The 27276-nt window shown below is 35.4% G+C and overlaps 1 protein-coding gene across 1 annotated transcript in view; it reads left to right on the forward strand.

Moving 5' to 3' along the window:
- Positions 1-16923, forward strand: part of SHCBP1 (SHC binding and spindle associated 1) — a 32288-nt gene extending 15365 nt beyond the window's left edge. Inside the window, exons 6-13 of the mRNA XM_063112933.1 lie at positions 1168-1401; positions 1493-1661; positions 1961-2081; positions 4484-4615; positions 5269-5387; positions 14560-14646; positions 15007-15148; positions 16598-16923. Coding sequence (XP_062969003.1) covers positions 1168-1401; positions 1493-1661; positions 1961-2081; positions 4484-4615; positions 5269-5387; positions 14560-14646; positions 15007-15148; positions 16598-16923 — 1330 coding nt within the window. The remainder of the gene's footprint in view (positions 1-1167; positions 1402-1492; positions 1662-1960; positions 2082-4483; positions 4616-5268; positions 5388-14559; positions 14647-15006; positions 15149-16597) is intronic.
- The last annotated feature ends 10353 nt before the right edge of the window (positions 16924-27276 follow it).

Below are 27276 nucleotides of genomic sequence, written 5' to 3' on the forward strand. Positions count from 1 at the left end.
TTAGAATTTCCTAAATCAGATAGTTAAGAACATTTTTAAGAGTTCATCATATTATTAATTCTATATTATTAAAAAAAATAAAAAATAAAACTTTTTATTGTGAAAAATTTCAAGCATACCCCCAAATGCAGAGAACTGTATAACCCCCCCATTTACCCATTAAAAAAGAAAAGAAAAGAAAAGGAAAAAACCTCTCTATTGCCAGAGACTAATTTAATTGGTCTGAATGGGGGCCTGAGAATCTAGTTTTAAAAAATTCCCAGGTGATTCTACTATTCAGCCAGGATTGAGAAGCTCTTGCCTAAGGCACAGCTAGTCAATGTATTTTTAACTGAGAAATACAGCAATTATTTTAAAACTATAGGTAATGATAAATAATATTGTACTTTATTTTCAGATTCATAATTTTATGTCCATTCACTTGATTGTACACTTATAAATTATTTTATTGCACCTAGAAATACTTTTTTTGTCTTTATATTTGAAAAGGTATACAAATTAATAAATTTTAAGTGCTGGTAGGATGTCCAGTACAAGACTATTTTGTTTTAATCATTCTCTAGTTTAGTAATGACAACTTAATTTTTTTCCCCTCATTATCTCAAAGGCATGTGTTTTTGAAATTCTCTAATATTCTTCCTAAGGGAATATTCAGCATAATTTTGTGCTGTAGTGCTTTAAATGCAAGGAAGGATTAGATGATTTGAATTATTTCTAATTGATTCTATAAATATGGTAATCTTAAACATTGTTGTGAAATGATTTAAGATCTTCCTTCCCAACACTCATGTCCAAATTGCCCCCTGCCACCCACTTTAGATTTTGAATCATATATAAGAAGAAAATGCTTTCTTATTAAATAATAATTACAAATGTGCAACATGAACTTTCAGTGTTTCTAAAGCAAAATGCATGAATCCAAGGGAAAAAAAAAAAAAACCAACTCCTCAAAAGAAGAAAAATTAGTGACCTTAGTGATGTGGTACTTCAAACTTTCGATAGCTTCCACTTAGAATAGAACGCTATTCAGAGAGACTTAATATGTACCTGAGTTATATACTATAAAATGCTTTTCTTACTGGATCTTTGAGGACTAAATGGGCTGTCTTAATGACAGGAAAATGTGCTGAAAAGGCAATGGATTTCAATTTGCTTTTTAACTTTCAGGCATTATGACATACTTGAAGACCGAGTTCCTTCAGGACTTATCATTGACTACCACAATCTGTTGTCTCAGTGTGAGGACAGTTACAGGAAATTTTTAAATCTGAGAAGCAGTTTGTCAAATTGTAGCTCTGATTCTGAGCAGGAAAACATCTCCATGGTGGAAGGGTTAAAATTATATTCGGAGATTGAACAGTTGAAACAAAAGCTAAAACTCATTGAGAATCCTTTGTTGAGGTATGTATGTCTTTGTTATTTTTAGCTAGTTAGCATCTCTCCTTACTAGCTATCTTACTGAGAACTGATTGGTTTGTTTGGTTTCTTTAAGATATGTGTTTGGTTATCAGAAGAATTCTAATATCCAAGCAAAAGGCGTCCGTCCCAGTGGTCAGAAGGTCACCCATGTGGTCTCCTCCACCATGATGACTGGTCTACTGCGGTCCCTGCTCAGGGACAGGCTTTGTGAGGAGCCTTGTAAGGAAGAAATAGAAATTCAGGTAAAAGGAGAGTTTATCTCTCCGGGTGGCATTTTTTTCTTCTTATTCATCCCAGGTTATTATGAATTCTACAAAGTATTTACAGGTGCTTCTCAGAGCTGGTTTTCTGTGAAGTGGGAAGTAGTGAGAGCGCTGCCCTTTGTCATTTCTCCAGCATGCACTGGGCTCAGTGCACTGTCAGAGGAGATAATTCAATATGCAGTTTTGGCTCCATTATCAAAGCGAGAGATGAAGGCACCTGGAGTAATACTCCAGTTGCTTTTGGAGGGGTGTGTATTTGCAATATGTTGTTTTTTCAGTTCCATAGTGATCCGTTGTCTGCTATAAATGCCTGCTACGAAGGTGACACTGTTATTGTTTGTCCTGGTCATTACGTGATACATGGCACGTTTTCCATTGCTGACTCCATTGAATTGGAAGGTGAGTATGGAAAATCACACAACCAAACTCTCATGCATGATATGTTTAAGTAGACAGTAAATTACTGGTCTTGTTGAAGCTCCAAGAATGTGACTTCAACCCATTTGATTTCACATGAGTTGCCTTGATACATTAAGGTTATTTAAAGCTTATGGGGGTTTGACCCAGTGTTTGAGCAACTTGAGTTATGGTTCTTTGTGGCAGTATATATGTTGGGAAGATGTTCATAGGCACATATAGAAAAAAAAAGCGTTAGGAAGAAACATACTTTCAGATTATGGGTGGGTTATGGAAAGGAAATCTAATTTCTAGAATAAAAAATTCCCAACAGTTTATTTTTAAGTTAAGTATTTTTTTTGTTTTTTGCTCTTAATCTCATGTACGTTGGAGCTATCTTGGTGCATGCTGGTTTTTTTGTTTGTTTTAAATTTAGCTTATTTTTGTAAGAGTTATATTGAAGTACATTTAACTTGAAATTGGTGTCAAAAAATTATCTTAATTCTTTAAAAGCTTGCTGAATGTCACAAATGCTACACTTTGTAACTTGACCACAGTATACCTTTGAGAATATTAATGTGGAAAGATTCTATTAAAAATAACTTTTTAGCAGTTATTATCTTATTGTTCCTTTAAAATGATTCCTAAATTTAGGTTACAATCATTCATCTTGGTCTCATATTTCCATAACATGTCAATTTAGATGCACCTGTTCAACTGTTTAACAAAACAGCTTCAACTTAGCAATAAAACTTGTAAAAAATCATATATCATTTTGGGACTTGTGCAGATGTTCACAAACTGTTTAAGCTATGTTCTTTATCTTTATCTTGTCAAAACTTCTTAATGGAAGCAAGGCTGGGAGTTTAATTTCCTGCTGTTCACTAGTACATCACCTCACCCCCTTTTTTGTTTTATGTGTGTAATTCTTATTCTTTCTTCTCTCCGATATTTGATTTATAATAGTTGTATGTGTATAAATAACACATCTGCAGGATAAATTACTGCAATAAAAACACTTTATTTTTTGGCGTAGTGAAAATAACATTGATATTATAGATTGTATGGTAGATAAGAGTTCTTAGATTGGTGAGGAAATTATAATGTAATTGCCAGAGTGTCATAAAAAACCTTATAGAATTCTAATAGTTAAGTGTAAAAATGACTGTAAATTTACTAACAGAGAGCATTTCTGAGAATTGGGGAATCAGATGGTATCTCTAGTGGGAGTATATGGAGTACTTGTTCATGAGTTAAGAAAACTTGTCTGATAATAATCTATAGCTAACAATTATAATGAGATATATGTTGAATACCTACTATGTGCAGGGTATTTCTCTTTCTCGTTTAGAAAATCATTCACTTAGGTGACGGTTTTATGTTTTAAAATGCTAAGAATACGTAATTTGTGTAATAATCTGCTTTTTCTCAATAAACAATTCATTTTATATTTTTTATTTTTCTGATGGCAAAAAACAATGGTTATTGTAGAAAATATGCAAAGTACAGGCAGACTTATAGAAAGAATCAGAAGCAAAAGTCTCATAATTCAGTCATCCACAGTCTACCCTGGTAACATTCCAGTGTATCTAGTCCTCTTACATTCTCTAGTGCCCCTGAAGACTTGTCTGTACTCTTCAAGTGTAGATAAATTCAGTGGCTTTGCTTATTTAATGCAGTTACTGCTTTCATTTACTCAAACGAAGACTCATCTTTAGACAATGACCATTATTTCTTACTTATAGCTTTGTCTATGTTTTACAGAGAAAGTCAGGCAAGTTCTAGTTTTTTGATACTCCAATGTTTTGTAAACCTATTCAGAGGGCTCAGCCTGCATTATTAGCTCGATTAGGATTTATAGAGGTCTGATGTTTTTTGTTGGCTAACAAGGCAGATCTTTTTTCCTGTTGCCAGTTTGTCAGATTTTAAGTCATTCTGTTTAAGAGAAAATCAACATTAGATAATCTTGAGAGATGCTTAGGTTTATTCAAATGTAATTTGTGTTAGAATCATAGAATCTTAGAGTTAGAAAAAAAGCTTAGAAAGGCTGAATACTTTAAAACCCTTTGACCTAGCTGTGAGTCCTTAGGATTAAATAATCCTATTTATTTTTTATAGCAGTTTTTATAAGTGAATTTAGTGCTCAGCTGGTCTGAGATGGTTGATAGGGTAGTCTTTCGGATATGGGGACAAATTAAGGAGTTGTTATTGTTAAAAATTGGATACTCTGGTTTAAATTAAGCAAGATAATGTGGATAGATTATTCTATTTTATTTAAATGCAACTGGGTTGACTGGTCTCAAATTATCATTTGGAGTCATTTGAACCAGAGAAATGTGTTCTAGCATTTTTGTGTTTAGACATTTCCTTTCACCCACCTTAAGTGTTCTTGCTCTCTTCCTTAGGATATGGTCTACCAGATGATATTGTGATAGAAAAGAGGGGCAAAGGAGACACTTTTGTGGATTGCACCGGTGCAGATATTAAAATCTCCAACATAAAATTTGTTCAGCATGATGCTGTAGAAGGAATCTTAAGTAAGTATCTGAAAATTTGTTGTATGATTTGTCCTAGGCTTTGAAGGCAAATTTTACTTTCTATGGAAGATAATTTTATGAAATACCACTCTTGAGTATATGGAAGGCTGATTATTTATTTATGTACATATGTAGCACCATGACTTAGGATGCTTACCTCAAAGTGAAAGCCTATCTTGAAAATTTGTTAGTTTAATATTGGTTTCTTTTCTGTGTGATTGTTTTTTTTCTTCCTTCTTCAACTTTCTTCAGCTTTCCAATGTTGTGATCTGTGTTCTTTGTATTCAGTTTAACACTGGTCTGAAACTAGCTATCTTCAGTATTTGTTTCCTAGGATCTGTATCCCCTTTCTTGAATCAGGGTCTTTTTCTTCTCCCAAAATTGCTCTCTGATACATTTTTTTGATAATGAAAAGTGCTCTTGCATTTCTGAGGTCAAGTTTTTCTTTTTAAAGAATGTTGCTTTTAGATTTTAGAAAATAATTCAAAATTGTCATTGTTTATGTTTTATGAAATTGTAACTCAGGTAGCAAAGTTTAAATGGTAGCTATTGAGAAATATTTAGACTTTATCTAACATCAGCTCTAGGCTATTTCTAATATAGGAAAAGGCGCATTACTTCTTAAAGCAGTCGATTGTATGCTTTCATCATAGTCATTCACCGTGGCAAGACTACGTTGGAAAACTGTGTACTGCAATGTGAAACTACAGGAGTCATAGTAAGAACATCAGCGGAATTTTTAATGAAAAACTCGGATTTATATGGTGCCAAGGTATGATATTCTCTCTCTCTCTTTTTTTTTCTTGGAAGCCAGATGGTATTTTCTCCTATTTTTTTCCTAAAAATTTTGTAGTTATACATTTTACATAGGTTGTGATTCATTTTTTTGTTATTTTTGGTAGAAGATGTAAAGTTTAGGTCAAGATTTGTTTATTTGCCTGTGGATGTCCAGTTAGTTGTTCCTGTACACTTCTTGAAAAGACTATCCTTCCTCCATTAAATTGGTTTTGCGTCTTTGTCAAAAATTATTTGGGCATATTTGTGTAGGACTATTTCTGGGTTCTCTGTTCAAATTTCACTGATCTGTTTACCTATCTCTCCACCAATACCTGTAGCTATATATTAAGTTTTTAAATCAGGTAGAGTGATTCCTTCCACTTTTTGTCTTTTTCAGAATTGTTTCAGCTCTTGTAGTTCCTTTGCCTTTCAATATAAATTTTAGAATAATCTTGTGAAATTTTGATAGGAATTCCAATAAACCTATTCCTCAATTTGAGAAGAATTGATGTCTTTATTATGTTGAGTATTTCAATCTGAACACAATGTACCAATCTGAACACAATGTATTTATTTAGATCATTGATTTTTTTCATCAGCATTGTGTAGTTTTTGGCACACAAATGTTGTATGTTTTGTTACATTTATACCTAAGTATTTCATTTTTTTGAGTGATTGTAAGTCACACTGTATTTTTAATTTTGATGTTCATTACTGGCATATAGAAATACAGTTGATTTTTGTATGTTTATCTTGTATCCTGTGACCTTGCTAAACCTTACTTATTAATTCTGAGTGTTTTGGTAGATTCCTTGGGATTTTCTATATAAACCGTCATATCATCTGTAAATAGGGACACTTTTATTTCTTCCTTTCTGATCTTTATGCCTTTTGTTTCCTTTTCTTGCCTATTGCACTGGCTAGAAATTCAGCACTATCTTGAATAAAAGTGGTGAGAGCAGATATCCTTATCTTGTTTTTGATATTAGGGGGAATGTATCAGCATTTCACCATCAAATATAAGGTTAACTAGGTTTTTTGTAGATATTCTTTATCAAATTGAGGAAGCTCCCCTCCATTTTTGTTTTTCTCAGAATTTTTATCATAAGTGGGTGTTGATGTTTCTTAATGTTTCTTCTGCAGTGATTGCTATGATCACATGATTTTTCTCATTGAACAAAAAGTTGGTTACATTGATTGATTTTCAAATTTTAAACTAGTCTTGTGTCCCTGGAATAAACCTCATTTGATCATGATATATAATTCTTTTTATATATTGCTGGATTACATTTGCTACTATTTTGTTTGGAAATTTTGCATCTGTGTTCATGATATTGGTCTGTAGTTTTCTTTTTCTTTTTTTTTTTTTTTACTATGTCTTTGTCCAGGTTTGGTATCAGAGTGATACCAACTTTTATAAAGTGAATTCTGAAGTATTCTCTTCTATTTTCTAGAAAAGATTGTGTAGACTTGATGTTGATTCTTTAAACATTTGATAAATTTCTCCAGTGAAACCAAATTGGCCTGGAGATGTTTCTTTTGGGAGTTTTTCAATTATGAATCCAATTTCCTTAATAGTTATGGGGCTATTCAAATGATTTATGAGGGTACTCAAAAAGTTCATGGAGAAATAGAATTAAAAGATAATATGAATCTTTCCATGAACTTTTTGAAGTACCCTGGTATTTTATACTGAGTACATTTTGGTAGTTTGCGCTTTATGTGGCATTGGAACATTTCTTCTAAGTTGTCAAATTTACATGTATAGAATTGTTCCTAGTATTTCCTTCTTTTGATGTCTGTGGGGTCTGTAGTGATAATCCCTGTTTATTCTTGATATTGGTAGTTTGTGTCTCCCTTTTCTCTTTTTAAGAACCCACTCTTGGTTTCATTGATTGTTTTTCTCTATTGTTCAATTTTTTTTTTTAAGTTTTTTTAATTTAAAAAAATTTTTTAAAAGATGACCAGTAAGGGGATCTTAACCCTTGACTTGGTGTTGTCAGCACCATGCTTATCCAATGAGCTAACTGGCCATCTCTATATGGGATCTGAACCCATAGCCTTGATGTTATCAGCACCATACTCTCCCGAGTGAGCCACGGGCCAGCCTAATATTGTCCCATTTTCAATTTTATTTTATTTTTTGTTCTTTATGATTTCATTCCTTCTGCTTGTTTTGGATTTATTTTCTTTTTTCTGGGTTCTTCAGATGAGAGCTTAAATTATTGATTTGAGAATTGTCCTCTTTTCTAGTGTATGCATTTAGTGCTATAAATCCATTTTGGCTCTGCTTTAGCTGTGTTCCACACATTTTGATATGTTATATTTTTATTCTTTGACCCATGCAGGTTTAGAAGTGTGTTGTTTAGATTCCAAGTATTTGGAGTTTTATCGTTATCTTTCTTTGGTTAATTTCTAGTTTGATTCCATTGTAGTCAGAAAACACACTATATGATTTCATTTCTTTTGAATTTGTTGAGATATGGTCTATCTTGGTATGTTCCATGGGCACATGAAAAGAATGTGTATTCTGTTGTTGGGTGGTATATTGTATAAATGTCAACTAGATCAGGTTGGTTGATGGTGTTGTTGAGTTTTTCTATATTCTTTCTGATTTTCTCTTTAGTACTATCAGTTGCTGAGAGAGCAGAATTGAAGTCTAACTATACTTGTGGATTTGTTTCTCCTTTTGGTTCTATTAGTTTTTGCTTCACATGTTTTGCAGTTCTGTTAATTGGTGTGTACCATTTAGGACTGCTATATCTTTTTTGGTGAATCAGTCTGTTTATCATTATATAATTTTACTGTCTGTCTCTGGTAATTTCCATTGTTCCAAGGTCTCCTTTATCTGATATTAATATAGCTACGTCTACTTTCCCTTGATTAATATTTGCATGATATATCTTTTTCCATATTTTTTTACTTTTAACATGCTTATATTATTCTGTTTGAAGTGAGATTTTGCCAATCTGTCTTTTAATTGGTGTATGTAGACTGTTTACATTTAGTATAATTATTGATGTTAAGTCTTTAGTCTGCCTTTGTTTTGTTTTGTTTTTCTTTTCTTTTCTTTTTTTTTTTTTGTGACTGGTAAGGGGATCGTAACCCTTGGCTTGGTGTCGCCCGCACCGCGCTCAGCCAGTGAGCACCGGCCATCCCTGTATAGGATCCAAACCTGCGGCCTTGGTGCTCCCAGCGCCGCACTCTCCTGAGTGAGCCACGGGGTCGGCCCTGTTTTGTTTTTCTGTTTGTTCTGTTTTTTTATTTCTTGATTTTCTTTTTTCTGATATCCTGTGGGCTACCTGAACATTTTTCAGAACTTCATTTGTTTTTACGTATATCTCTTTTGTAGCTTTAGGTATTATATTATATGTACATAACATCACAGTTTATTGGTGTTATCATTCACCAGTTTGAGTGAAGTATAGAACCTTACCTTCCTTTATGCCACTCTACTATCTCCCTTTTATATGAGAGGACTTAAAAAAGTTTGTGAAAAATAGAATTAAAAGATAAAAATAAAAAATATAAACTTTATTTCTCATCATAAGCTCCATTAAGTTCCAGGCACTTTTGTAAGTGATGATACCAGCCATTTAGTCCATCCCTAAGGAACTGAGGGTCCTGAGAATTTAATTATGTCAATGCGGTCTTTTTTACAGTATTAACAACAACAAAAAAAAGGGTGCCTAAAGATTTTTTTAAGATTGGGAAACAAAAAGAAGTCAGAAGGAGCCAAATCAGGACTGGAAGGTGGATTCCTAATGATTTTTCCATTGAAATTTGCAAAATTACCCTTGTTTAATGAGAGGAATGAGCAGGAGCATTGCTGTGGTAAACTTTTCAGGGTGTTTTTCTGCTAAAGCTTTGCTAACTTGCTCAAAACACTCTCATAATAATGAGATGTTATCATTCTTTGGCCCTCCTGAGAGTCAAAAAGCAAAATGCCTTGAGCATCCCAAAAAACTGTTGCCATGACCTTTGCTCTTGACCAGTCCACTTTTGCTTTGACTGGACCACTTCTGTCTCTTGGTAGCCATGGCTTTGATTGAGCTTTGTCTTCAGGATCATACTGGTAAAGGCTTGTTTCATCTCCTGTTACAATTCTTCAAGGATATGCTTCAGGATCTTGATCCCACTGGTTTAAAATTTCCATTGTAAGTTCTGGTCTCTTTCCATTGGAATGCTGCAGATGATCTGGGCACAAAGTTTTGGCATCTGCTGAGCAGAAAGTTTGCTCAACTATAATTTTTCAGTCAGAGTTGTATAAGCTGAACCAGTTGATGTCTGTAGTGTTGGCTATTGTTTCTGCTGTTAATTCATTTCCTTTCAATTAGGGCATGAACAAGATTAATGTTTTCCTTGCAAATTGATATGGGTGGTCTGCCAACTAGGCTTCATCTTTAACATCATCTTGTCTCTTCTTAAAACAAGTTACCTACTTGTAAACTGCTGATTTCTTTGGGTTATTGTCCCCATAAACTTTTCATAAAGCATCCGTGATTTTACCCATTCTTCCACCCAAGCCTCACCTCAATTTGATGTTCGTTCTTCAATTTTAGTAGAATTCATGTTGCTCCAATAGAGGCTCTTTTCAAACTGATGTCTTATCCTTCTTAGTGCCTCAAACTAGATCCTGTTCAGACATGTTATAACAAGTTAGTATGAGTTTATTTTAGTGCAAAAAAAAATGCAATCCATACATAGTTTTTTCATAGTATGCATTTTCCATGAACTTTTTGAAGACTCCTTGTAATTGTTATAAATATTTCCTTTATATACATGTACAACCACATTAGACAATGTCATGATTTTTGTTTTAAACATCAAACATAATTTAGAAAATTCAAGAAGAGAAGAAAACCCTATTGTATGTACTTATATTTTTCTCACTGTCTTCCTCTCTGATGTTTCAAGATTCCCTCTTTTATTTTTTCTTTTTTGTTTAGAGAACTTTCTTTAGGCATTCTATTAGGGTAAGTCTGCTAGTGACAAATTCTTTTAGTTTTCCTTCTTCTTAGAATGCTTTGATTTCCTCTTCATTTCTGAAGAATATTTTCACTGAGTATAGGATTCTGGGTTGACAGTTCTTTTCTTTCAGCCCTTGAACAATACTGTGCTACTTTCATCTGTCCTTTATAGTCTCTTTCTTTCTTTCATTTTTTTTATTAATAAATTTTTTTTTTTTGTGTGGCTGGCCAGAATGGAGATCTGAACCCTTGATGGCCTCTGTAGTTTCTAATGAGAAATCTGTTCTCAATCACATTTTTTCTCTTATATGTAAGTGATTTTCTTTGATGCTTTCAAGACTTTTTTTTCCCTTTAGCTTTCAGAAATTTAATTATGATTGATCTTGGAATGGATGTCTTTTAGTTTATCCTGTTTGGGGTTTGCTCAGCTTCTTGAATTTGCAGGTTTATTGTCTCTTGCCAAATTTGGGAATTTTTACACAGTATTTCTTCAAATTGTTTTTTAATTTTATCCTCTTTCTTCTTTCCTTCCATGATTCTGAGAATATGAATTTTGGATCTTTTGTCATAGTCCATCAGGTTCCTGAGGCACTCTCATTTTCTTTTTCTGTATATTTTCTATGATTCAGATTGGGTAATTTCTATTGTTTTATCTTCCAGTTCACTGATTCTTTCCTCTCTTCTTTGTATTCTACTGTTTAGCCCATCCACTTTTTTATTTCAGCTATTTTTCAGTTCTAAAATTTCCATTTGGTTCTTTATCCTTCTGCTTCTTTGCTGAGACTTTCATTTTTTGTTTAAGTATGTTCATGATTGCTTGTTGAAGCATTTTTATCATGGCTGCTTTAAAATCATTGTCAGCTAATTCTAACATGTCTAACATCTTGGTTTTGGCATCTATTGATTGTCTTATTCAGTTTGACATCTTCCTGGTTTTTGGTATGGCAAGTGATTTTCTTTTGAAATCTGGACATTTTTGTGTTATGTTATGGCAGTCTCGATCTTCTGTTTTAGCTGGACTTCTCTGAGACTACTATAGAAGGGGTCAGGGTGAGGGTTAAGTACCACCTTGTTACTTCCAGATGGAGGTAGAAGTCAAAATTCCCACTTGGCCTCTATTGATACCCAAGGTGGGTAGGGGAGCTCATTGTTACTGCTGGGTAGGAGTGGGACTTCTAGCTTCCCATGTGATCTCCACTGACACCACTTGGGGGTGGTCTTGTTACCACTGGGCAATGATGAAAGTCTGGACTCTCCACTAAGTTTGCACTGATACTACCCCAGTGGGGAGAGGGTAGGCACCTCATTAATGTCTGGCGGGGGTGTTACTGGGCCCTAGTCCTCTGCCTGCCCCAAACAAAAACCCTGGTTTGGCTTGCAAAAATCTGTTACCCCAGGGCATTTAGCTCCTGACTTAGGCTTGTCAAAATCTTGTTAATGAACGCAAGTCCGGCTGCCTACCCCAAACATAAACAATTCAAAAGGCAAATGTTGGTGGAAATGGAAGTCAGCTTTAATTCAGAAATACCAGTGATCTGAGGAGAGGTGTTAGGCTAACTCATCTCTCCAGTAAAACTGAAGGAGAGTGGCCAGATGAAAGCCTTCTCCCTGATTCAGATTTACTGAAGGTTTTTTAAAGAGGAGATTGAGGGAATGGAACGTGAGAAGTGGAGAGCAGGAGGAAGGGGGATGTGAACTGCAGGGGCTCTGTGAGAGGGGCCAGTTGTAAGGTCTCACCAAGGCTCTGTCTGTTTTCTGTTCCCATCCTTAGTGCTATCTTAGGGTCCTGCTGGAGGAGTGGAATCAGCATAGCTTTACTGATGTCTTCCTTGATTTCTCAGGATCTGGATAGTATGTCTCATGCAAGTCTGCACCTCCAGGCTGACTGGAAAACAACTTTACATTTATGTAAATAATGTCATCTTGCCCCATAACCAAGGTTCAAAATATCAAATAACTGTGAAAAAAGAAATACATGCTAAGAAAAAAACTGTCTCTTTAAAAATTTTGCCTATAGCCCAGGTAGTTTTAGTTTCCAGCATGGAGTGAGTCCTGCTCACTCCAACAGGGGTGCAAGTTCTGGCTCCCCATGTAGTCTCCACTGACAGTGCTACGGGGTGGGGGCATGAAGGGGGAGGAGGATTATTACTGGCTGGTGGGAATGAGCATCCTGGCTCCCTCCTTGGCCTTCTCTGATACCACCCTGGTGGGGATGTTGGGGCACTTGGTTACAACCTTGAGATGGTGGAAGTCGAGGCTCCCCTTTTGACCTTTACTGGCATGCGTAGGGGAGAGGCTGCTGTTGTTTCTGTGGTGTTTGACTGGAATGGAGATGTTATCTAAAAGTTTTCTGTCTTTCTAGGTTACCTGGTCCTTTTGCTAGACAGAGCAATTTTGGGGGGGCTTTTCTGGTCTGTGTCTGTGCTGTTTCTGGATTGCCAGCTTATTCAGCTCCTGGGCTGGGCATTATGAGGCAAAAAGAAACCCAGGGAACTTACCACTGCATTGGTTTCATTCCACAGGTCTTGAGGTCCCTAGCTGGTCTGCTCTTCTTTTCCCACTGGTCAGTCTTCTTATGTTTATTTTATAAACAGGTGGTCTCCTATATCCGTGGATTTCCCATGTATGGATTCACCCCACTGTGAATTGAAAATATTCGGAAAAGTAATTTCCACAAAGTTACAAAATGCAAAACTTGAATTTGTGGTGCACCAAGTACTGTGTTGAATCCATGTGAATGAAGTGATGCGTAGGGATTGTGCTAGGTTTTATAAGTAATCTAGAGATGATTTATTAAAGTATACAGGAGGATGTGTGCAGGGTATATGCGAAGTACTACATCATTTCATATAAGGGACTTGTTCATCCATGGATTTCGGTATCTGCAGGGGTTTCTGGAACCACTCCCACAGGGATACCAAGGGACAACTGTATAGTGTCCATGGTTTTTAGTTGTACTTAACAGGGGGAATAGGCACATCTACTTGTCCCAGAAGTGGTAGTATCCTCAATTCCTTTTTAATTGCCAAATATCTGTTCACCTTGATAACATGTTTTGAATATGCTTATAACATTTGCTAGGTGGCTGCTGATTTAAATTGTTCTCCTTTTAAAATTTTACATGATTTCTGATAGTTTGGTATTTAATTCTAACTATTTTGGTGTATATGTTATCTTTAATATAATCATCCCTTAATCTTTTTTTGCACATAACCCCAAGCTGAAAATCTCTGAGCTGAAGGCCCAATTAGCAGGTTTTTTTTTTTTTTTTTTTTTTACCTCTCTACAGAAGGTTTAGGTTAGTGTATACATATCACCCAGCCAAGTGTAAAGGGGGAAGTAATAATAAGTGTTTTCTCATGGTACACAACTTCTAGTAAAACATTTCAACATACATGCCTTAGATGTGTCATAAATGGTTATGGTAGCCCTTTTCATCTATGACGTTGTGTTTTCTAAATGGTTTCTTAAATACATGTAGAGGTTTGAGTGAGTCATTTTTGCTTCCCAAAGTGTCTAAGATAGCATTAGGAAATAAATTATTCCTATTACTGTTTATTTTTTGTTGGTAATATGGTGCCAAGGGGCAGTATGAGAGAATTGGACTATGTATGAATCTTTCTGGTTTCTCTGTATAAATGACACTTGAATTAGCTGCTAATTTTAATATGTGTGTCTTAGTAGAGGCTATTGTTTAAATCATTCAAGTGCTTTTTAAGTTAAGTTGAGTTATTTTAAAACTGGCATATTTTAAAAAACATAAGTTCTGTTTCTATCCTCAAATTGCAATGTCTTACTAGGCTCAAATATGTCTTCCAACTAATTGAGTATTTCTGAGCGAATGGTCATTTTGAATAAGTGCATCTTTCAACAAAATTGTTAAACGGTTTTTTTTTTGGCAGAGTCAGAAAACTGATTTGTTCAGAATGAAAGAGAATGGAACAGGAATCAAATTTTGACACTCTTAGCTGGTGTTAGTGTGTGTGTGTGGTTTTTGAAAGTGATCAATGATCAACAATTTGCTGTAAATAGAGCAAATGGAAATGTTGATTAGAAATACCTAGTAAAACTTATCTGTAAAACACTTTATCCTTGTACTTTACATTTGCGCTGTGTTAAAGGCAAGAAGTGATTGTAAACCCCTTATGGTCATCCATTTTTTAAACTGATGACACTACCTCAAATTGTAACTTATAGGGTGCTGGTATAGAAATATATCCTGGGAGTAAGTGTACCCTGAGTGACAATGGGATCCATCACTGCAAGGAAGGGATCCTCATTAAGGTGAGCATCGACCAAACACCATCTTTTCCAAGGTTAGAATGGTTTCACTTAAGAAGTTATATTTTATTAAATCTTCATGTTGGTTTCTGTTGTTTTCTGGTTTAAAAAGCGTAAACAGTATATAAACTTCAGTAATATCAGTAGTTGGCAATTGAAAGTCTCTTGCGAGAATGCTTTGCTGTGAATCTGTAGAAATGACAGAAGAATGCTGTGTCACTCAGAGCTCAGACTGTACTACAACATATTAATAAGCATAGCTTTTCTACTTTATTTTTAGAATAGCATGAAAAAAGTCAAATTTTTAAAGCAGGCAGTGTTGAATGTGACAGTTCCTTGAAACATTCATTTTCAACGTTACAGGACTTCTTAGATGAGCATTATGACATTCCCAAAATATCCATGGTGAATAATATCATACATAATAATGAAGGTTACGGCGTTGTCTTGGTGAAACCTACCATTTTCTCTGACCTGCAAGAAAATGCCGAAGATGGAATTGAAGGTATGCTATATTTAGTAATTTTTAAAAAAAAATATAAAACCGTATCTAATTTACTTTATTTCAGCATTAAACTCTGATTAATGATCTGAGTTTTCCTTCTCTCCTTAAAAAAGATCGCTGGAACATGCTTGGGTATGGAGATAGAGAAGCTTGGTAAAGTCATAACATTACAGAATCTCAGGGTGGAAGAAACTTTCAAGGTCAACTAGTTCAACTGTTATTCACAACCTTCGTTTTGTGGTTTCTGTGGTCTGGAAGTTCTCTTATGCTTGGCTTTCTATAAATGTGTAGAATAAGGAAAGGAGTATGATAGCAGTGGTGGCTCCTGCTGGCATTTGTTAAGGATGGAGACAGTGAACTGAATGGGCCAGGTTGAAGGCTGCATTTACTAGAGGGCATAGTATAGTTTGTCTCTATTTTTTATTGGTGGAAGTAAATGCACCCTGTCACCTGCCTTTCTTAGCAGCAAAGGTGAGCTAACTCAGTGGAAATTCATGAATTTCAAGCCACGAACACAGATCATTATTAAATCTCAGTCAGAGAGAAGGATTAAGCATTGATGTGGATGAGGAAAGTTTAAAGCAGTTTAAAGAGTAGTCCTTGTCATCCTTCAGGATCCACTTCAGTTATCTCTCTGCAAATTATCTCCTCCCAGGTCTCACAAGGGTGAAATTGAGGTGTCAGTGGGGCAGGACTCTTATCTGAAAGCTCTGTTGGAAGAATCTTCTTCCAAGCTTACTCATGTCATTCAGTGGCAGAATCCATTCATTTAGGTTGTAGGACTGAGGTCTCTGTTTTCTTGCTGGCTGTTGGCCGGGGATCACAGCTCATAGAGGCTACTCTCAGGTCCTTGCCCTGTGGCCTCCTCCACTCAGCAATAATGAAACTCCCTCAAGGCAAATCATTCATGCTTTGAATCTCTGACTTCCTTTTCTGCAACTAGCTGGAGAAAAGTGATTAGTAACCTTAACTACATTGCAAAATTACAATGCAAAATTCTTTTGCTGTTTAACAATCATGAAAGTAACACTGGGAAGCGGGGATCATAGGGCTCATCTAGAATTAGTTACTAGATGGGGAGTTCATCTAAGAAAACTAGCACTGTCTTACTAATCTTTGCATCCTAGCTCCTAACATAGTGCTTAGTAGATAATAAATACCCAGGAAATGTCTAAGGGAATGAGATTCTAGGATGAAAGGGTAAACAAAGAGTTCAAAACTGATGATCCTAAATGCGGGTCAGGAAACCTTGGCATATAGAGCAAGACAGCTGCTTGTGTGTGTGTGTGTTGTTGAGATTCTTATGGAAAGAATTTGTAAAATTAAGTCAGATGACAGCAGGAATCCTTGGCAGAAAAAGCTTGAAAGCTCTAACGACTGTAAAAATATATATGTTTTAGTTTGGTTAGTTTGTATATTTAACTTGTTATAATTTGTTTGTTCCTCCAGAAAATGAAATACTTAAAATTCAGACAAGTGAAGAGACAGATGCAGCTGAAAGAGTGGATCTAGAGGAGCTGATTGAATGTGCGACCGGTAAAATGGAGCTTTATGCAAGCCCTGACTTTTCTGAGGAAGTCGAGGGAAATTGTGAAATTGTAAATGAATTAGTTGCTGCCTCTACACAAAAAGGCCAGATGAAGAAGAAAAGGTTGAGTGAATTGGGGATCACTCAAGCTGATGACAACTTAATGTCACAGGAGATGTTTGTTAGAATTGTGGGGAACCAGTTCAAGTGGAATGGGAAAGGGAGTTTTGGCACATTTCTTTTCTGACCACAATGATGTACATGGATAGCAAAATATTGGATTTTGCACATGTTGCCCTAAGAATCACTGCTGCTATTGTAGTTTGCTTCACATCTGTATTTTATGTTTGATGTACTGGACTGGGCTTGAGTGAAATGTTGATTTATTTCTATCTGCAGGTGTTGCACATAAAACACTTCCTCTTTATAAGAAAGGTCATAAAAACATAAATGAGAACATATTTGGAGATTTATCTAGAAAGTCTTGCTTTCTTAAACACATAGTTCTCTCATACTAAGCCTTTTAGTAACTTTCTAGTGTAAATACACTTTAATCTAGCACTTCAGAGAGGAGGAAGAAAGGCAGGAATGCAGGATGAGGGCAGAGAAGTACAGCGGGTATCACATGTGCTATGTTCCTGTTAGAGTGGTCTTTTTATCCCAATTACAGGCAGTCTGATTTCGACGCTGTATTTGCATAGTACTTGTCTTAAAATAAAAGCTTTTATCATTGGGAAGTTATCTGCCTAATCAGACTTATTATTGAGAATCTGAGTGGGATGTATTTTTATGTTGAACTGTGCAATCATCAAAACAGCAATAGATGGCATAGCAGGTTTGAAACAGAACTGAAATATGTTGTTCAGAGTTGATGTGTATGTAGAGCATTTTCACTATTGCTGAATGTGAATTATTCAAAGGTATTTTTCTTTCACCAAAACAGTATTCTGATTGTATTTCTAACACAAAGTGATTACCTATACAACCTTTATCAGCTATGTATTCTTGGTGTTGAATTGTAAAACACAGCTTTTAAAAATATTTATATTTAAAAAAGTATATGTGACATTAATGTGCCTACTGATTAAAATTATAGTGATGAAATAATAAAATTGAATCTTGTTATATTTTTCCAAACCCACTATGGGCCATAGTGCTGGTGTAACATAGGTGATCCTTTGAAGAACACACAATATTTTGGTATCTTTTTAGTGTTTTAGAAAGAATATTACATTTTTTCCCTAAGTGTGGTTATGTTTGTTTCTTAAATTTACATAAATAATAACCCTTAGTTTTCATATGCTACTAAATGTGGAAGGATTTATGTTAGATTTAATTTTGACCATTGCAAGGTATTTTTCTTTTTTTTTTAATCCTGTTGCAAAGACGTTTAAAAAGTAATGCTGATTAATTTCTCATCAGTTTCAGCCAAATGCTGATTTAAAAAACATTTATCCCATTTTTTTTAATCAAATTCATTTTCCAGTTGAACTTCTACTTTATTTTGGAATTTAGATTTTGTATATTCTCTTGTAACTTGCTAGAGTGTCAAGAGAATGATATATAGCTAGGTAAGTTAACACCTTCTTTGTTTCTTTTTTTAGCATAACAGTTTTTCAGATTTCCTTTCTATTCTAGTTTAAATCTAAGCTTATATTAATTTTATTTACGTGATCAGTTATTATAGGCCAAATGTGTTCTTATTTAAGTTATGTAGAGTACATTTTGCTTCAGTCATGAAGAGTTAAACATCTCAGATGACTTAGTGTAGGAAATAGAGAGAGAGCCGTGGAGGAGTATGAGAACACTGACGTGGAAAAAGGACAGTCTTGCATGTTGATTGAGTTACCACGTGCCCTGTCCTTAATGTCTACCTTTAATGTAACCTTGAATTTATGGCAGGTAGCAATATTCTGTACCTTGATTTGAGTATTTTCTTTATTTGAGCTTCTTTAGAAGTATTTCCTGTTTCTTGTTCCATTATCGCACCATAGGTATGAACGTGAATGTGTTTTCAAAAACTGCCCAAGGGATCATTTGATCTCAAGTGTATAGCCCCACTTTTCTGGAGTTGTAGAAGAATGGTGAAATATCCACTTTCTTGATTTGGCTCTTTAGAGGGAGATTGAAGAAAGTTTTATAAAAACATTGATAAGCACCTAGGAGTAATACCACTTATGTTTCTTTATAATTCAATTTGCTGTTGTTATTTCTATTCCTTTCTAGGAAAAATATTCCATAGGCTTCTATGGAAATTAAGTTGGGATAAATTTGATGATTATGCCTTATTGCAAATTTTATGCATAGTGTTTAATTTTACAACATTTTACATTCTGTGATTAAAGAAATTATGCATATATATAAAAAAATTTTTAAAAATCTTATATGTGTTAAACATTCTCTTTTCCCAGTTTTCACCATTAATAGAAAAATACATATCTTTGAAAAACAACAAAAAATGCACAGTATAATAATGCTCTGAAAATTCCTATTGCGATTTTCCCTCAACATACTGTGGAAGTCTTATGTCTGTACATAGAGATCCACCTCATTCTTTTGATGGTAGTGTTATACTCCATTGCCAGAATTCTTTCAATTGTGATAGAAACCCAACTCAGGCTTATGAAGGTTTATTCCTGGAACCAACCTGATTTAAGGCATGCTTGGGTGGATCCATCTTTTTAGTTTTGCCCTCCCTGGTGTTGGCTTCATTCTCAGATTGGCTTTTTCCATGTGATGGCAGAGATTGCCTCTAGCAGTCCCAGTTTTTATGGAGTCAGAGGAGGGAGAGAGACCTTCTAGCATCTGATTGTCCCTGCTTGTATTTTGTGCTTGTTCTTTGACCTGTCTCCGTAAACCAGAGGAATGGAGTCATCTGTTCCCATTGAATTATGTTTCTACCCTCATGGGGAGGGGGTGGTGCCTTGTGAATGACTCACCCTCCAAATGATAGAAGGACAATTCCTAGAGGAAACTGTATGGATGAGTCATAACTTAACATATTCCCCTATATTGATGGATATTCAGGTTTCCAGTTTTTCATGATTACAAATAGGTACATAAAAAGGATGCTCAGTGCAGCACTTTGTGTGACTTCTCTAAGACTTTCTATGGTTAGATTATTGGATGAAAACTTTTTGGGTTGAGGTTTGTGGATTTAAAATTTTGGTAGCTACTATCAACAGTATATGTGAATGACAGTTTGCCATATTTTTATAACACCAAATATTGTCAATTTAAAAAGTGCTTCTCTGATGAATGAGAAAAAATTCTAATTTGTATTTAAAAGATATCTTATTTGTATTTATGAAAGTATATATAAGTAACATATAATCATATATATTATATACAAATATATATACTTATGAGTATGAAATATCCTCGGGCTTTCTGAGATTTTCAGCTTTGTTTATGGTATTTTGTTTCACTGAAGTTTTAATTGTAGTTTTGCTGTTCTGGATCTTGTGACGTTTATAAAGGGTTTGTCTATCACAAGACTTAAAAAATACTTTATACTGTCTTTTAGTACTTTACAAATCTTGTTTAGATTTACATTTCTAATCCATCTATAATTTGTCTTTGTGTACTGTATGATGTAGAACTCTTTTTCTCTATCTGGTATGGGACTCACTTGATATTGTCTATCGAATAATCCATTCTTTCTGCATTTGCCTGGAATCATACTAAATTCTCACGTATGCTACTGTTGACCCTCTGTCTTAAATACTCCTGGCTAGTAATCTCCAGTTAAGTGTGTTTTCTGCTACAAGGATTAAAATTTCTAGCACCCCATCAAATTTGACCAGGACTGTTAACCAACCTTCCTAAATAAAACAAGCTGTTTTCCCTAGTAATGACTTCGGGAAAATGTAGTTTCTCTTTCACTTCATTCTTATTTTTCAAAAGCTTCTTGGCACTTTTTAAAAAAATCAACTTTTATTAGCTTTTTTGATACAATAAAAAAATCACCAATTTTAAGTATACAGTTTTCTGAGTCTTGACAAGTATATTCAGATGTGGAAGCACCGTCGCAATCACAATGCTGAATGTTTCCATCACTTCCTAAAGTTCCCTCATTTTCCTTTGCTGTCAATCTACTCCCCCTCCCTTGGGCCTGGCAGCCATTGATTTGCTTTTTGTCACTACAGTGTTGCCTATTTTATAATTACATATAAAACAAATGACTCAGTATGTAGTCTTTTGTTTCCATCTTAAGCTTTGCATAATGATCTTAAAATTCATCTATGTTGTTTCATGTGTCAGTAGTTTGTTGCTTTTTATTGCCATTGTGTGTATATTGAGTACTTATCTATTTATTCACCAGCTGATTGGCCACTTGGGTTATTTATAGTTTTTGATTATTGTAGATAAAAGTTGCTAAGAATATTAGGGAAAAAGTCTATGAACATATGTTTTCATTTTTCTGGGGTAAATATCCATGAGTGGGATTACTGGGCTGCATAGTAAGTGCACATTTTATTTTATTAGAAGGTTCCAAATTGTTTTCCAAAGTGGCTATCCCATTTTGCATTCTTACTAGCAATGTATGAGAGTTCTAGTTGCTCCACATCCTTGTCAACACTTGTTATTGTCAGTCTTTCAAATTTTATGTATTCTATGGCTGTTTAGTGATAGCTCATTGTGGTTTTAATTTTCATTTTCCTTATTATTTATTAGTGCCATTTCTATGTTTCTGGTAAAGAGTCTATTCAAATCTTTTGCCTCTACATTCTTTTTTTCCTCCCCAAATCAGGTTGTCTTTTTGAGTTGTAAGGGTTTTTAAAAATTTTTTTATTTTTACAAGTTCTTTACCAAATGTATGTTTTGCAAATATTTTGTTAATTACTTAATTGGTTATGAATATTCATGAGATACAAAGCTGATTGTCATCTCTCATGCAATGATGTGAGGCCCAGATTCATACTGGCAGCATACCCATTACCACAAATTGCATTTGTACCCCATGCCCCCCACCCTATTATCCCCAACCTCCCTCTCCCTCACCCTTCCCCCCCACTCCACTTTGTAGCCCAAGGAATGTTCTCTCCCTCTGCAAGTCCAACACACTACTGTGGTCTTTCTTTCCTTCATTCATTCTCTCTTAGCTCTCACATATGAGTGAGCACATGTGGTATTTATCCCTCTGTGCTTTGCTTATTTCACTCAACATAAGTTTCTCCAGGCTCATCCATGTTGTTGCAAATGGGAGTATTTCATTCTTTTTTATGGCAGAGTGGTGTATACATAACACAGTTTCCTTATCCAATCATCCATCGATGGACGTTTAGGTTGGTTCCATGTCTTGGCTATTGTAAACAGAGCTGTGGTGAACATAGGAGTGCAGGTATCCCTTCAACATGATGATTTCCATTCCTCTGGGTATATAGCTAGAAGTGGGATTGCTGGATCCTATGGAAGATCTATCTGTAGTTGTTTGAGAAACCTCCATACTGTTTTCCATAGTGGTTGTACTAATTTACAGTCCCACCAACAGAGTAGGAGTGTGCCCTTCTCTCCACACCCTTGTCAGCATTTGTTATTCACCGTCTTTTTGATTATAGCCAGTCTAACTGGGGTGAGGTGGTATCTCAATGTGGTTTTAATTTGCATTTCCCGGATGACTACTGATGCTGAGCATTTTTTTCATGTACCTGTTAGCCATTTGTATGTCTTCCTTTGAAAAATGTATATTCAGCTCCTTTGTCCATTTTTTAATTGAGTTATTTGTTTTTTAACTGTATAATTGCTTGAGTTCCTTGTATATTATGGATATTAATTCCTTGTCAGATGCACAGTTAGCAAAAATTTTCTCCCACTCAATAGGTTGTCGTTTCACTCTGTTGATTGTTTCCTTTGCTGTGCAGAAGCTTTTTAGTTTGATATGATCCCATTTGTTTATTTTTTCTTTTACTGCTTGTGCTTTTGGGCTTATGTTCATGAAGTCTGCCCAGACCTAGTTGCTGAAGTGTTTCACCTATATTTTCCCTTAGTGATGTTACAGTTTCAGGTCTTATACTTAAGTCTTTAATCCATTTTGAATTGATTTCAGTGTATGGTGAGAGATGCATATCTAGTTTCATTCTTCTGCATAGAGAAATCCAGTTTTCCCAGCACCACTTGTTGAAGAGGCAATCTTTTCCCCAATGTAGATTTTTGTTGCCTTTGTTCAATATCAGATGGCTGTAAGCCTGAGGGGTGATTTCTGGATTCTCAATTCTACTCCACTGGTCTGAATTTCTATTTTTATACCAGTACCATGCTGTTTTGGTTACAATAGCTTTGTAGTATAATTTGAAGTCAGGTAGTGTTATGCCTCAGGCGTTATTTTTTTTTGCTCAGGATTGCTTTGGCTATTCAGGGTCTTTTGTTGTTCCATATGAAGGGTATGATTGCTTTTTCCATTTCTGTGAAGAATGTCATTGGTAGTTTGATGGCGATTGCATTGAATCTGTAGATCACTTTAGGTAGTATAGACATTTTCACAATATTAATTCTTCCGATCCAAGAGCATGGAATATCTTTCCATCTTTTTGTGTCCTCTTTAATTTCTTTCAGAAGTGGTTTGTAGTTCTCATTGTAGAGGTCTTTCCCCTCCTTGGTTAAATTGATCCCCTTGGTATTTTATTTTTTTTATGACAGTTGTAAATGGGCTTACTTTCTTTATTTCTCTTTCTGTCAGATCATTATTTGAGTATATAAATGCAACTGATTTTGGGGCATTTATTTTGTATCCTGCAATGTTACTGAAGTTATTAACCAGCTCTAGGAGTTTTTTGATAGAGATTTTAGGTTTTTCTATATATAGTATCATATCATCTAGAAATATGGAAAGTTTGACTTTGTATTTTCCAATCTGAATTCCCTTTATTTCTTTCTCTTGCTTGATTGCTCTGGCTAGTACCTCCAGTACTATGTTAAATAGAAGTGGTGAGATTGGGCATCCTTGTCTTGTTCCTGTTCTTAAGAGAAAGACCCTCAGTTTTTGCCCATTCAGAATGATACTGGCGGTGGGCTTGTCATAAGTGGCCTTTATTGTGTTGAGATATTTTCCTTCTATACCTAATTTGTTGAGAGTCTTTATCATGAAGGGGTGTTGAATTTTGTCAAATGCTTTTTCGGCATCTATTGAGATAATCATACAGTCTTTGTTCTTGAGTTTGCTGATGTGATGTATCACATTTATTGACTTTCGTATGTTGAATCATCCTTGCATCCCTGGAATGAATCCCACTTGATCATAGTGTATAATTTTTTTAATGTGTTGCTGTATTCTGATTGCTAATATTTTGTTGAGGGTTTTTGCATCTAGATTCGCCTAGGATATTGGCCTGTAATTTTCTTTTTTTGTTGTGTCTTTATCTGGTTTTGGTATTAGAGATATGTTGGCCTCATGGAATGAGTTTGGGAGAGTAGCTTCTGTTTCAATTGTTTGGAATAGTTTGAAGAGAATTGGTATTAACTCCTCTTTAAAAGTTTGATAGAATTCAGCTGTAAAGCCATCCGGACCCAGACTTTTCTTTGTTGGAAGATTGCTAATTGCTTCAATCTCATTGCTTGTTATTGATCTGTTCAGGTTTTCTGTTTCTTCTTGGTTCAGTCTTGGTAGTTTGTATATGTCTAGAAACTTACCCATATCTTCCAGATTTTCATATTTGTTGTCATACAGTTGTTTATAATAGTCTCTAATGATTCTTTGTATTTCTGTGGTATGAGTTGTGATGTTTCCCTTTTCTGATTTTTGTTATTTAGGTCTTCTCTCTTCCTTTTTTTGTTAACCTAGCTAATGGTTTGTCTATTTTATTTATCTTCTCGAAAAACCAAATTTTTGTTCTGTTGATCTTTTCTATTGTTTTTTGGGTCTCTTTTTTATTTGTTTCTGCTATGATCTTAATTATCTCTACTCTACTACCTTTAGGTTTGGATTGTCATTATTTTTCAAGTTCTTTGAGGTGTAGTGTTACATTGTTTATTTGAAGTCTTTCTGTTCTTTTGATGTAAGCATTTATTGCAATAAATCTGCCTCTTAGTACTGCTTTTGCAGTAACCCACAGGTTTTGGTATGATGTATCTTTATTTTCATTAGTCTCTAGGAATTTTTTGATTTCCTGTTTAATTTCTTCTTGGACCCATAAGTCCTTCAGGAGCCTATTATTTAGTTTCCATGTATTTGTATAGTTTCCAGAGTTTTACTTATTATTAATTTCCAAGTTTAGTCCATTGTGATCTGAAAAGATACTTGGAATGACTTGAATTTTTAAAAATTTGCTGAGGCTAGATTTGTGACCTAATATGTGTTCTATCCTGGAGAATGTTCCATGAGCTGATGACAAGAAAGTATATTCTTTAGTTGTTGGGTGAAATGTTCTGTATATATCTGCCAGGTCCAGTCAGTCTATTTGTTGCCTGGAAGATCTGTCCCATACTGAGAGAGGGGTGTTCAGGTTACCCACTATTAACGTATTAGGGCTGATCTCTTTCTTTAGGTCTAAGAGTGTTTGCTTTATATATCTGGGTGCTCCGGTATCAGGTGCACATATATTTATGATTGTTATGTCTTCTAGCTGGATAGATCCTTTTATCATTATATAGTGTCCTTCTTTTTCTCTTTTTATGTTTTTTGGTTTAAAGTCTATTTTAGCCAACATAAGAATAGCTACTCTTGCTCATTTTTGTTTTCCATTTGCATGGTATATCTTTTTCCATCCCTTCACTTTTAGTCTGTGTGTGTCTCTATATGTGAGGTGAGTCTCTTGAAGACAGCATATACTTGGGTCTATCTTTTTAATCCAATCAATCAATCTGTGCCTTTTGAATGGGGAGTTTAATCCATTCACATTTAGGGTGGTTATTGACAGATATTGTTTAATTCCTGTCATTTAATTGCTTTTTGTTTAGATGTTTTAAATATCTTTTGATCCTTAGTTCCCCTTTTATTTCTCTTCTTATACATTAGTTGGATATTTGAGGTGGCATTATTTAGCTTCTTGCTCTTTCTCACTGGCATTTTTGTTTTAACAGCAGGTTTTGCTCTTTCTTGTGTATCCATGGTAGTGACATTCATTATTCGGATTCCAGATGAAGGACTCCCTTGAGAATTTCTTGCAGGGCTGGTTGTGTGGTGATGAACTCCCACAATTTTTGTTTGTCTGGGAAATACACTATTTCTCCCTCATTTCTGAAGGAGAGCCTTGCTGGGTAAAGGATTCTTGGCTGGTAATTTTTTTCTTTTAGTGTTTTGAATATATCATTCCACTTTCTTCTGGCCTGTAGGGTTCATTTGAGAAGTCTGCTTTTAGTCTGATAGTGGTTCCCTTGTAGGTGACTTGACGTTTTTCTCTTGCTGCTTTTAGAATTCTCACTTTGTCTTTGAGCTTTGCAAATTTGATTATAATGTGTCTTGGAGAGGATTTTTTTTTGTATTGAATCTGTTTGAGGACATTTGAGCCTCCTGGATCTGAAGGTCTGCATCTCTCCCTACCCCTGGGAAGTTTTCTGTTATTATTTCCTTGAATAGGTTTTCAGTGCCTTTTCCTTTCTCCTCCCCTTCTGGAATACCCATAGTTTGGATGTTAGTGCACTTGAGGTTGTCTGCTATCTCTCTTAGATGTTCCTCATTATTTTTAATTCTTTTTTCCTTTTTTTTGTCTGCCTGGGTTATTTTGAAAAGACCATGTTCGAGATCTGAAATTCCTTCCTCTTTTTTTTTTTTTTTTTTGTCGTTTTTTCGTGACCGGCACTCAGCCAGTGAGTGCACCGGTCAGTCCTATATAGGATCCGAACCCGTGGCGGGAGCGTCACCGCGCTGCCAGCGCAGCACTCTACCAAGTGCGCCACGGGCTCGGCCCCTGAAATTCCTTCTTCTGCTTGCTCTAGCCTGCTGCTTAAGCTCTCTGTTGTGTTTTTTATTTCAATAAGTGAATCTTTCATTTCTAGGAGGTCTGCTACATTCTTTTTTAAGGTATTAATCTCTTTGTAAATTTCCTCCTTCGTATTCTGGATATTTTTTCTTGTTTCCTTGTGTTCTCTAATTGAGTCTTCTTTTATTTCTTCAAGCTTTCTTAAGATCATTGCTCGGAATTCTTTTTCAGACATTTCAAGGATTCCCTATTCTATGGGATCTGGAATTTGAGCATTACTGTATTCCTTTGGTGGTGTCATATCTTCTTGTTTGTTTGTAGTTCTAGTAGTTTTTCATTGATGTTTGGTCATCTGGTAGAGGACTTGCTTCTTCTGTTACTCTGGGGTTGGCTATGAGGATAAAGACTTCCTTCTCTATTTGCTGGCTCTACTGGTGACTCTTATATCAGTGTAGTCAAGTGAGTGACAGGTTGCCTGTAGAGTGGCACTGGCTGCTCCTGTGGTGGTGAACTGCCCTTGTGGTGACAGAAGGTGTGGCATTATCTATGTTACACCACCTTGGCTCCTGTTCTAGCTCTCTATGTCTGTAGACTGAGCCTCTGGTGCTGTGCATGTCTCAGCTTTCCTAGGTGTCTGCTGGGCTGTGTGCACTTCCCTTCCCCACAGGGCCTTAGACTGGACCCTGGTGCCACATGGGTCTTGGCTCACCTCGGCATCTGCTGGGCTGTGTGTGCCTCCCTTC

The sequence above is a fragment of the Cynocephalus volans genome, chromosome 10 (genome assembly GCF_027409185.1).
Source record: "Cynocephalus volans isolate mCynVol1 chromosome 10, mCynVol1.pri, whole genome shotgun sequence".
Lineage (NCBI taxonomy): Eukaryota > Metazoa > Chordata > Mammalia > Dermoptera > Cynocephalidae > Cynocephalus > Cynocephalus volans.